Genomic DNA, 12202 nt, shown 5'->3' with positions numbered 1-12202 from the left:
CTTTGATTTGTTTGGATAAGAAATAATGCAATAAAGACATATTGTTCTGATTTCATACCTCAGGGACTCTGAGAAAGAACACACTAGTTTACTCTTACATTTGTAAACTAAAAAAGTAGGTTTAGATTATGCTTCCCTAAGTAGTTTCTGTTTAGGTACATATGTCCTGTTTATATAGGAATACATATGTGTATAACATGTTAGTTTTCTTTACACACACCCCACACGATGTTCTCCTCTTACCTGGTGTGGGGAGGGGAGAGAGACACCCGTAGGGACAGCCGCAGGAGAAGACCCAGGGTGAAACGGGGAGGGTCAGGAGATGGGGGTGAGGGACCTGAGAGGGTGACTGTCGCCATGACAGAACCCTCCGAGGAGCTGATAGCACTTAGTGAAGGCAGCTTTGTCTAGCTCTAAAACAAAGTGCTTTCAAGAGCTATTGTTTCTGAACGATTGGGAGCAGTTTCCCAGCTTGCCTGCTCTTTTGATAAGTAAATAGAGTCTTTGGCTCAACCCAAAGAACTGCTAATCAGATTCTGGTGGGGATGTAGTTGTGGGTATAACTGGAAGTCAGCTGCTCTGGCTGGACCCACGGCCTCACCCTGCGTGGTGGAAGGATTCAAGACCCCCGTGTGAGTTCCACGCTGGAGGAATTCACTGCCCTTTCCAGGTGCTGGAGCTAGGAGTGTTGTCAAACGGGGTGGGGGGGGGTTAAAGATATTTGAACTTACTATCTCACAGACACGAGTCTCACCTTCAAGCAAGGCTAGGAGAAAAACGAATTCAAATTAAACACGAAGATAGTGGAAAGAGCATACATGTTTTCTTATACGCATGCCCACGGCCTCTCACTGTCCTTGGGATCCTCATTTCTTCTGTGCTTCTGCGTGGTCCCCATGTTTTTTCCTACTTGAGGGATGTGGTTCTCACAGGGGTCGTTCTGTAAATCTCCCCTGTTGGCGCGCAGGACTCTCCAGGGAGACGCAGACAGCCTGCACCAGTCCGCACGGCGCCGAGACTCTCGAAGTGTAGACATGCGGGGGAAATGGGGGGCCTGCTTGCTAGACGGGCCGACAGGCCTTTAATAAATGGTACTGCCTTTTAAATTGAGTTTTTATTTATCGATTTGTTTTTAGTTTTTTGTAGAAGTCAGAACTGGTTCACATACATGGGTGTAATTGTCTCCCTTTTCCGAGCCTCATTTTGATGGATGACTCCTTATTGAGTAAAGTGTTATCTGAAGGTCTCCCCTAACAAATGACTCTTCTCTTCCCCGCTTCCCGCCTTGTGGACACAGCGATGGAGATACGTTTATATCTCTGAGTCAGCTTGACTGAGATACAGTTCACACACCATACGACTCCAGCATTGCAGTGTACAATTTCATAGCTCAGAGTGCAATCACAGAGTCGTGGAACCACGGTCACAGTCGATTCTGGAACGTTCCCTCACCCCAAAGGGAAACCCCGTACTCATTAGCGGTTACTCCCCACTTCTCTCCAGCCTCTCCCCACCAGCCTTAGCCGCCTACCACTCTGCTTTCGGTCTCTGGGGCTTTGCCTACGGTGAGCGTTTTATGTACGTGGAATCGATAATACGTCGGTCTGTGGGACCGGCGTCTTTCACAGCAGCGTGTTTCCAAGGTTTAGCCGTGCGTCAGTACTTCACTTCCTCTTACTGCCAGCTGCTGTGTCACTGTATGGTTACGTCACGTTTTACCCACTCGTCAGCTGGTGGACGTTTGGGAAGTACCCCCTTTTTTGCCATTCTCAACAGTGCTGCCATGGACATTCATGCACAAGTTAGTGCGTGAACATGTATTTCATTTCTCTTGGGCGTACGTCTAAGGGGCGGAATTGTTAAAGGATACGGTAGGTCTGTGCTTAATCTTCGGAGAAACTGCCAGCCTGTTCTCCAAAGCGGTGGCGCCGTTTTCATTCCCTTCAGTAGTGTGAGAGAGTTCCAGTGTGTCCATGCCCTGGTCAACACTTGTTGTCATCTGCCTCTTTGATTACGGCCGTCCTAGGGGTGGGTGCCAACTGATGCGCATTGTGGTTTTGATGTGCTGTTCCCTAGTGGCTGATCACGCGAGAATCTTTTCGTAGGCTTGCTGGCTGTTTGTCTGTTTTCTTTGGGGAAGTGTCTGTTTAGCTCCTAAGCCCTTTTTTTAGTTGAGTAATTTGTCTTCTTTTCTGTTCTTTTGATCTCACCTGGGCAGGATGCTGATATGCTAACTGGAGATGAGCAAGTGTGGAAGGAAGTTCAAGAATCCTTGAAAAAAATCGAAGAGCTGAAGGCACATTGGAGTATCCTTTCCACCCATGGACTGGGTTGGACTGTCGGGACTGCTTCCTCATTGGTGGAAGCCCGGTGTCAGCGAGGCCAAGGCCAGGGTCTGGTCTCTCCAGGGGGCTCCATTCTGGTCCTTGGTCCAGTAATAGGAGGTCAGTGAGTCGTAGTCTTTTTCTATGTGAAAGGTAACAGATTTCTGGGCTCCCTTTCTCCCGTAACCCACATCTCTAGGAAGGAATAGCTTAGAATCCGTACATTTCAGTGTCATTGGCCCTCAGATCCAGCAGCTTCATATTACACCATCCACGACTACAATGGCAACGGGAGCTGCTGGGCGCTACAGATTTCTCAGCATGAGCAGTAAGGACCATGAGCGAGCGGGTCAGAGCTCCGTGTAAGCACAGATCACTCAGGATGGAGGTCAGGTTGCACAGGAGATTCCCAAATCGGGGACGGGATTTCTGTAGGCAGAGGCTGAGACGGGGCTCACTTCCCGTGGAGAAGTTTGCTGAGCAACAATGTGACAAAGGGGAACCACAAGGTAAGAAGAAAGAGACCAAGGCTGACGGCAGAGGTCACAGAAGGTCACTCGGATGCCTTGGGTAAGTGGCACCCCGGGCACGGAGATCTGCAGGCGAGGTTTCCAGTCTGTCGACAAGGTTCTTCAAAGAGCCGTAGAGGAGAGGAGAGAGAGTCAGACGAATAAGTAATTCCTGAAATCTGTAGCCCGGTGAAGTTTTGGGGCGTTTCGGGGGTGTGTGTGGCTGGCATTGGTTTTACTAAAGGCATGCAATAGGAAGCTGAGACCGCCAGGGTGCCGCGTGGGTGCCTGCACGTGAGTCTGTGGAATCGCAGCTTCCTTGGGGGAAGTTTGTCGTTTGCAGAAGGAGTTTTGAAAAGGAAGAAAACAAGGCAAGACGTTTCTGCCAGAGGCTGGCACGACCAGACGTCTCACTACATGGTTGAATGGCGGCCCTGAGAAACCGATGCTGACTGGGTGACTGTCACTCTGAGCGCTTTGTCCCCACCCCAGTCCCCTTCCACCGTGGATCCCGCACCCGAATGAGGACCCAGAGCACAGGCTGCTCAGATCCCCAGATGCGTTTCAGTGGGGAGGACGGCGGGACCCTCCGGACGGCGGACGGCGGAATCGAGAGCTCAGAAGCTCCCTGCAGGCTTGAAATACTCCTGAGTCCAAAATTCCACAAGAAATTCCACAAGAGTGTGTAGAAAATCTTCTTTGGGGGTGAAAAAGCTCAACTGTATAAATATACACAAAGATTAGCTGCAGAACAGAGGAAAGAATTTTAGGGTTTCAGTAAACAGCAAATTCTAGTCAAATTTCAGAGTATAATGTAACACCCCCCGCCCCCGCCAAAAGACCTCTGTGGTCTTGGGCTACATTACTAGAAATAGAGGGCAGAGAATGAGGAAGGTAATAGTGTTTCCATGTCTGGAATCTTTTACTCAGTTTTGGGTAAGACACACTAAGAGGAATAGACAAAAACTGAAATAAGTCCAGAGGAGCGGGACCAGAATCCAGATGGAATTTGACATCCTGTCTAGCGACAGGATTGCGGCTATTTGGACAAGGGCCAAACCTGGGAGCAAGAGAGCGTCCTTGGGCCCAACGAGCTGTCCCACGGCAGAGGAATGCATAGACGTGTCCTGCGGGGTCCCGGCGGCGGAATTGGGGCCCATGGGTGGCCCAGCAACGTTGACTCTCGACCGGACAAGGCTTCGCTGAGCGCCGACTCTGAGCCAGGGGCCTGGCCAGTTAGGAAGCACGTAAATGAATACATATTCCGGTCAAGTGCAGGCACAGCTCACTTTACGGCACTTCACTCAATTACGCGTCACTGATGTTGCGGGTTTCACAAACTGAAGGCAAGACCTCCCGCCAGCAAAGAGCACGACTCCCCCGGTTGCGGTGGTCCGGAACCAGACCCTCGATCTCGGCGAGGTCTGCCTGCACGCACTCGAGGGCCATCAGAGGCAACGGTGGTCGGCTGGGGGAGGGTAAAGAGCGTCTCACGGAGGAGGCAGCCCCCGAGCTGTGGCTGGGAGGACTGCCCAGAGCTCACCGGGCGGCTCGGTGAGGGAGGTGAGCCTGAGGACGTTACCCGTGCAGACGACATGACGTAATGTGCAGAAGCACGTTGTCGAGAAAGTGCCAGTCATTCAGTCTGAGAGGCGGGGAATGGCCAGGCCTTCCGTGCCATGCACTTGACTTTGTAGGCGAAAGGGGACTGTGGGAGGGTGTTGAGGCCATGGCATGAGGTGATTAGGTGTGTGAAAGCCCTGTGGTCTGACAGGCTTTGTCCCAAGGTGCTAATTAATTCCCAAGTGAATTCACTCTGGCCCCCTCTCTCTTTGCCCCGGATCCTCTTCTGGTCGTTGACAGGTTTTCAGGAGAAACGGTGTCTGTCCTGTCCGCTGCTCCTCTGTCCGTTCTCTCCGGGGCGGGCTCGCCCACCCTGCGGGGAGGTCCGCGCTCCCCTCCCCGCCCAGCGGAATGAGTCAAAGTAAACACCGAGCCAATGCCAGCGACTGAATTTTTGAGCAAACACACGCCGGCACTGGCTTGGGGGAAAAGCCTCTTAGTTAAAATCAGTCTGTTTTTTGGCTCACTGGGGCGTTTTGCAGGGAAGGCCGGCCCCGTCTGCCAGGAGATGGGTGCCAGCGCTGCGCGGGGAAGCTGGCGCGCGGCCCCTTCCAGCTTGCCGGGGGGTGAGGCAGATGTGTTTCTGTCGGGGGATGCAGCGCGGCTCCTCTGGCTCCTGCTCCCGAGGCTCATCAGCCTCGGACCCCTTTCCCGTGAGCTGGAGCTCGGACGAGTGGACGGGTGAGTACGGACGGGGGTCAAACAACACGACTTCCAGTGGGAGGCAGAGCCTCGCCACAGACGCGGCTGGCCCTGTGCGAGAGGCGGTCGCCTCCCCCGACAGTGCGTCAGGTGTGCGCTGCTGGCATGAAACTGGAATGAAAAGCCACGGAGGTCAGCCCAGCGATCTGTCACAAAGTGGGTACGTCGCCTCCGACACCGCTCCCCCCAGCCTCTGGGAGGTTTGTTCAGCGCACTTGAAACTTGAAACGTACGTGGCAGATGAGCACAGAAGAAAGTCACCAGTTCACTTTTCTTCAGTACGTGCACCTTTCCTGAGGCCAGGGTCAACGTCCCCCAGTCACGAGTCACCGTAAAATCAGCGTGGTGCACGAGAAACGGGACACAACGGCCTGCAGCCGTGTGCAGCGGGGGCTGAGGAAGCATGCCTGACACATGTCAGGCGTCACGTCTCCAGGAGCCCCCCCCCAACCCCCCCCCCCCCCGCCATGGAGAGGAAAATAGATTTCCTCTGGGGGTTAGCGGAGACATCAGTCCCGCCCACGCACGTGGCCCGATCAGTATATTGGAAGTGTTTGCTGATGCTTTGGCAAGCAGCGCCCCAAGAGTCGGGGTTCTGGGGGGGTAGACTTTGCTGGAGCCAGACGGAGGAGCGTCAGAGCGCCCTCTGTTCAAGGTTGTGTTAGGGCCGGATGGAGAGGCCCTGGGACGGGGGCTGGGGGACAGAGAGCACTGGACAGTGAAGGGACTGGATTGCGTGGACGTGGGGAGGGGCGTGGGTGGATGGATGAAATTTGATCAAACTCAGCCGGCCGAACCTTTGTCCTTAGGCCCCGTCACACTGAGAGGCGCGTCAGGGACGGGGAGGGGCCCTCATTTCGGTGTGGCGTGTATCCTGTGCGTCACACTCTCTTCCCACTGTGTTCCGGCTCCCGAGCCTTGCCCGGCTCACAGTGGAACACATAAAGGGTATTTTTAATTTTACACACAGTTTATGTGCTCTTTGCTGTGACATTAGGCATTTTCATTTCTGGCCTACCTCGGAGTGCTCAAGAGGGCTTGCTCGGAACCTCAAATTGGGCAAATGGGGAAACCAGCTTGGGTTTAAATCCAGCTTTACCTACAGTCCAAGGCTCTGCCATTTCTGCGACGTCTGGAATCGGCGAACCTTTCACCTTAGAGGAATTCCAGCACCTGAATGCAGACGACTTTGCAGCAACAGAGATTGAAGGTGGGAGAGGGGCGGGAGGACGGCCGGCCCCCTCCCAGCATCCTCCTTGGCCTCCCGCTCCCCTGACAACGTGCAGGAAAGAAACCACACTAGTCCTCGGATGCCGGCAGTCTCAATTCGACTCTGCTTGCGGGTTAATTCGTCTCGGGGGGTTCAAGGCAGGCCCCATCCATACACCATGTCCTCAGTCCCCTGCCTGTGTCTGTAAGAGGACAAGTTACAGCCTTCCTAGAAAGTGAGGTCACCTCACCGCAAGGGTCATGAGAGTTAAGTTCTGGCTAACCAGAAAGTCAGCGTTGTTCAGGACTGGGTACGGGGTTTCCTCTCCACCCTTTTTGAGGCCTCGTTGCCCCCCGCTCATGCTGAGGTTTAGAGAGAATAATGCATCTAGGAACGTGGAGAAGGAATGGTTCTTTGGAAACCTGGCCCCACGGAGCTGCAGCTCGGCTGGAGGCTGCTCCATGGGCGCAGACAGAGTTCCCCTCCCCGGGGCGCCACGTTCGCGTGGTGGTCTCGGGTGTGTTTCCGGGCAGTGCGTCTGCACGGCACCGTGCGTCCGCCTTCCCTGCTCTGCCTGGGAGCGTGTCCGCCTCCCGGAGAATCTCCGCTCACGTGTGTGTATTTCTCGGCGAGGACCGTGAACCCTTAACGAAGGCTAACAACAGAGTGGGAGCAGGTTCTGGCCCTGTGCCAGGCGGTCCTGAGCCGCAACGCCGAACGGCTCCCCGACATCAACATCTACCAGCTGAAGGTGCTGGACTGCGCCATGGACGCCTGCATCCACCTGGGGCTGCTGGAGGAGGCGCTGCTCTACGGCCTCCGGACCATGGAGCCGTACAGGTGCGTCCACGGGGGAGGGCTCAGCGGGGGCCGCCGTGCCTTGACTCGGGGCCAAGGACGGACGTCGTGAAGTCGTTCCGATTATGCGCCTTTCTAGTGCGTGTCCCGTCGGCTCCTCAGTTCGCAAAACCAAACCTGGTTCTGGTCACTCCTTCGTGCCTTCGTTTATGCATTTGTCCATCATTGGTCCAGTTGCTTCTGTGGGTCAGCAGAAACGGTGAGATGCCGTCTGGATGTGGGGGTGGTACTCACACTGGGGTGCACTGTTCACGGTGGCAGAGGCGAGCATAGTGCCCTGGGGGTGCCGGAGAGGCACGCACGTGCAGACCCCACTCGGGGAGGCTGTGTCATCAGCCTCAGCGGATCGAGGGGAGGGAGGCGGCCCGGTGTGGGGTCCTCGGTCTGGTACACAGTAATGATGGTGTCCTCCACTTGTCAGGGCTTTGCGAGTTCCCGGGTGTCTTCACTCGAATACTTTCACCTCGTGGCCGCCTTAGACCCAAGCAGAGAGCAGGGAGACACAATGCAATGCAGCATTGAGTCAGATGGAGGAACTGTTGGCTATTCCCTGTCTCTCGTCTGGCCTCAGTCCTTCAGACCAGCGGGCGTTTTGTCCCTGGCTGTTCTGTGGACTCAGAGCTGCTCTGGAAGTGCAGGGGCCTGGTGCTGAGAGTCTGGTGCTGGTGGGTGTGGGACCCTGGTGTGCAGTAAGCAAGAACGGGTTTGGAAGTCGAGGCAGATCAGTCCAAGGGAGGGGGTGCAGAAACACACGTAATAACCATCTCCAGCACAGAACGAGGTCATTCACTGCTCAGAAGGTACCCCAAAGTATCTGGGATCCAGGGAGTTGGGGGGAGGTCCCCAGAGAGCTGGGGACCCCTTCTGGGTAGCTCTGAAGACCATGCAAGCAGGATGGCAGCTGCAAGGGGCTCGGCAGTGGGAGAACCCAGGCCTAGGTCTGTGCAGCGTGGGGCAGCAGGCAGGGGCGTGAGTTTGAGGGTGGGGAGAGGATGCAGAGCTCAGCCTCCTGCCTGTCCCCGCTTGAGGAATAGCCTCAGAAGACGACTAACAGGAGAGGTGACCAAGATGAACACGATAAGGACAGAAACGCGTGTGGAGTCTGGGATGTTATCTAGTCCAGGCAGAGTGGTCAGGAAGCCAGGACAGGGCCCCGGAGCGTGCTGCCGGAGACCCGGCCCACCAGGGGTATGGCAGGGGGTTGGCAGCCCAGCCGTGGCCCCGGGCAGCCCTGAGGGTGTTTGCAGAACTTCTGTAGGTGGCTTCTTCCGCTGCCTTGTGGTTGAACAGCTTTGGAATCTAGACTGTGAGTCAGCTTCCATCAAATTTGTAAGAGATGGCCTCGAGGGCCAAGACTGCAGACTTTCCCATGATCCTGAAGTGTGTTCCACATGGTGAATGTTGTGGCTTTGCAGAAAATATGAACTGAATGCAAAGAGATAAGGCTTCATGCCCCAAGCCTTTGTGTTGCAACGAGAGGCAGGTGGGGGACGGTTGGTGTTCCCTCTCTGAACTCCGGGGCTTGGTCCCAGGAAGCCAGACTGTGGGCTGCCTGCCGGGTGGGGGATGAATTCCAGCCAGGAGATGCAGACTGAGAAGATGCTCCCGTCTCTGGGTGCCCCAGCAGCCAGCAGCACCAACCCTGCCTGCCCCATCCTCCCCTCCCTCTAACGCCCGGGCTGCCTCTGAGTGCAGAAGTTTCATGCTGGCCCACCGCTTCACAGGGAGGGCCGCACACCTTCGAGGGCGCTGCGTCTGCACATACTTTCGAATCCTCTTTCCCCCACACCTAGCAAGGAAGGCTTCTTTGAAGAACTCACTTATCCCTTAATTAAATGGATGCTTTACTGACAACCTCGAGTCAAACCCCGTAGTTGGCAGGTCACACTCTCTGTGTCTGAACCCCCTCTTCTGACACTTGCTGACAGGTCTCCAAGCCTCCCTTGTTTCTCACCCCCGGAGCTTGTTGGGAAGGTGCTCTGCGGTGTTCTCTGTTTCAGGAAACCCGGTCTGCATCAATCCGCTTCAAACAGGTGGCACCTGAGTTGTTTGCTTGCAAAGGTGCAGTGGAGGAAAGGAAACCACTTTAATCCAGAACCGACGGAGTGTAGAGAGAGGAGGAGCAGTGTCCTTTAACCAAGGACGTGGGCAGCTAGTTAGGCGTGAGTCATCGAGGGCTGACCGGACTGCTACCCGCCCTAACAGTTTTGCAGGGTTAGTCCACTGTTGTCAACAGCCAGATGGAGGTCAGGAGTCGCGTGGTGGTTCTGTCCCTCCTGGCCTTCGAGGACAGAGTGTCCGTGTTCCATTTTTGCCCAGATCCCCGTGTTGCCTTCAGCTCCTTTCTTTCTCCTCAATTATTTAATGCTTTTACTCAAGTTCTCCTTAGGACGAGCAGACAATACAACATTAAGTTCTTGGTGTTTCCTAAGGCGCGTTGCAAATAACTCACGCACGCACGACAGGATTTGTCACTCTGGCTCACGGGGTTTCTTCTGAGAGCATCTGGGTGTACATCCGTGGTTACACATGCGTGGTCTCTGTCCCTTCGCCGCGTAAACATCAGGCAGAAGGAAAGTAATTTCAAGGTATTGTATAAATTTTGTTTAAAAATCTAATTCAGCCAAATCTCAACCGTAAGCTGAATTGGGTTCCAGAAGTCAGTTGGCCGGGTGGTCGTTTGACCCAGGGGAGCATCTTCCTCGGGGGGAGGTGTTCCGGGCTGTGCCGGGGCTGGGCGACCACCCTCACCTTGCGGGTGCGCGCTCCGCATTTGAAAAAGGAGAAGAGACGTGCGTCCAACTGAACATAGCTTTAAAATTGCTGTAAGTTATGTCAGATACAAATTAAACTTGATTTTCTTCAGGGACCAGAGAGTGAAAACAGAAACACAGAGGCTTTTTAGAGCTTTGAAGGGGGACTTTCATTGTATCCATACCTGTCTATTAACTTAATTATTGTTATAAGACTAGTATATACTTCTAAAATGGGACATTTTTGCAAAGAACACAAAGGTAAAACTTGTCCCATTCCCCGCGGATAACCGAGGAAAGTCTCCTCCCCGAGAACGTCCGTGTGTGTACGCACACTCCGCTCACAGCACGCGTCCCCGACCCTGGGAGGCCTCCCTTCTTCCCCACTCTCCGCGTCCCCAGCCGTCCTCACCCCCCCGAAGACCGCTTTTCCCTCGCTCTCTCCTCCGTCTGCTCCACACTCTTCTCGTGGGCCCTTCCCCTGTTTGCTCCTCTCTGTACTTCTCTCTCGCCTCCCCTCTTCCTGCCTGCCCTGCGGAGACACTCAGTTCCAGTCTCCATCTGTTCCGTATGCCCAGGGAGGTGGTGGGTGGGAAGAGGACAGAGAGAAGGAGAGGCTAAGACCTGTCCTTCATGATCAGAGAGAAAAAATAGGATCCCTTTGTGTCTCCTGTGCACCGATTGCATTTTTCATCTGACAACGAGGTGTGGACATCTGTCCAAATCCACTCCTGAATACCTACCTTATTCTGTGTGAGAGAGGCGCAGTTTCTGGTCTCATGAACATACCCCAGTGTGTGGACCAGGCTCTGTTGTTACCATGTGTGTTTACAATGTCAAACAGTGTTACGACTCACAGGCACACACCTGTGTTTGTGTGCTGATGGGCTGACTGTGTAGGGTAAAACCATACGATAAGTTTCTGAATGCTGACTTGCCCGCATCAGAAGTTATGTTCATTTTAAATGCAAATAACTGTCCCCAAATTGTGTGGCCCATCCACCGAGATGTCCCTGTTTTGCCCAGAGAATTGAGACTGGATGACCTGATGTTTACGATGTCCAATGTAAATTCATTTCAGAATAGTAAGGGCCTCCTCCTTTTCCTTGACCGCAGCCCGCCCTGTGGAGGGAGATTTCCCGGTATTGACTGCGTGATCCACAGGCCATAGGTTTGTAACGGGGGACGGCGTCTCCTCGAGTCTCCTGGGGACGAGGAGGAAGAATGAGGTCGGTGAAGGGGACTGAACCAGCCCGGCTGCCGACGCGGCGATGATGGAGAGGGAGAGGGCTGTGAAACCCCCTTGAGGGGGGGAAGCTGGAAAGAGGGAGGTTTCGGCTCCGTTTCCTGTGCTTTGTTGTCGGGAAAAAAATGGTGCAAGAGGCGAAGGGACACACGGCGGGCGGCTTGTGCACCTGACATGTTTACCAGTCAGGTGCTTGCAGCTCCGAGGCGGCCGGTGATGACACAGACGCCACGTCAGTTTTCATTCTTCCAGTAATTTTTAAGCTCTTCCCTCAGGAGCTCTGGCAGATGAGTTGATAAAATGTAAGGTTTCATCACCGCAGTACTTTCCCACGACTGTGTCCAAGCCGGCTTTTCTCCTGAAGACGCACAGTCACTCTGCTGTGCGGTCTGTCATCTGTCAACGTGACGGTCCGGGGCGGGGGCCCGCAGAGCCCGCAGGTGCGCATCACCATGGGGGCGGGGGCGGGGGCGGGGGGGGGTGGCGTCGGGGGAGTGATGGGCGCCGCACCCACCCAGCACCCCCCCCCCCGCCCCGGGCCTGTCTTCTCTGTCCCCTCCCTGCTCCGGGTCACACACGTGCCAGTTCATGTCGGCACACCTGTCAGGGATGCTCTGTCCTGGAAGTCAGGCTCCCTGGCTCGTGTCCCCGGTGCAGAACTTGCCGCAGCCAGGCTCCAAGAGTCGGACCCGGGGAAGACATCCGGGCTTTTCTACCCAGGAGGGGACCTCCCGTGCTCAGCTCACTTGCCTTGCTGGCCATCTGCCTCCCCCGGTGTGCTTTACGGGATTTTCACGAGCCGTTTCTCTGACTGCACTTTCTGGGGGGAAACACAGAGATGGAAATCCCTACCCCCAGGGGTCCGCTCCTCTTCCCTCTGTCCCGCATACCCTTCCTCGAGATGCCACCCGTGCGTTTGGGTGGAGACGGGGTCGCTGGCCGGCTGTGCTGGGCGGTTGCAGCCCCCACCCCCCCGG

General features: G+C 55.0%; 1 protein-coding gene across 4 annotated transcripts in view; it reads left to right on the top strand.

The window, feature by feature from the left end:
- Nucleotides 1-12202, top strand: part of SMYD3 (SET and MYND domain containing 3) — a 446241-nt gene that overhangs the window by 361687 nt on the left and 72352 nt on the right. For all 4 annotated transcript variants that reach the window (XM_045861300.1, XM_045861306.1, XM_045861322.1 and 1 more), the window contains 2 exons: nucleotides 2219-2306; nucleotides 7034-7208. In XM_045861300.1, coding sequence (XP_045717256.1) covers nucleotides 2219-2306; nucleotides 7034-7208 — 263 coding nt within the window. The remainder of the gene's footprint in view (nucleotides 1-2218; nucleotides 2307-7033; nucleotides 7209-12202) is intronic.

The sequence above is a fragment of the Phyllostomus hastatus genome, unplaced genomic scaffold (assembly GCF_019186645.2).
Source record: "Phyllostomus hastatus isolate PE091 unplaced genomic scaffold, TTU_PhHast_1.1 phas_contig_148, whole genome shotgun sequence".
Taxonomy (NCBI): domain Eukaryota; kingdom Metazoa; phylum Chordata; class Mammalia; order Chiroptera; family Phyllostomidae; genus Phyllostomus; species Phyllostomus hastatus.
The sequence above is the reverse complement of the archived record's forward strand: the minus strand, read 5'-3'. Positions and strand labels throughout refer to the sequence as shown.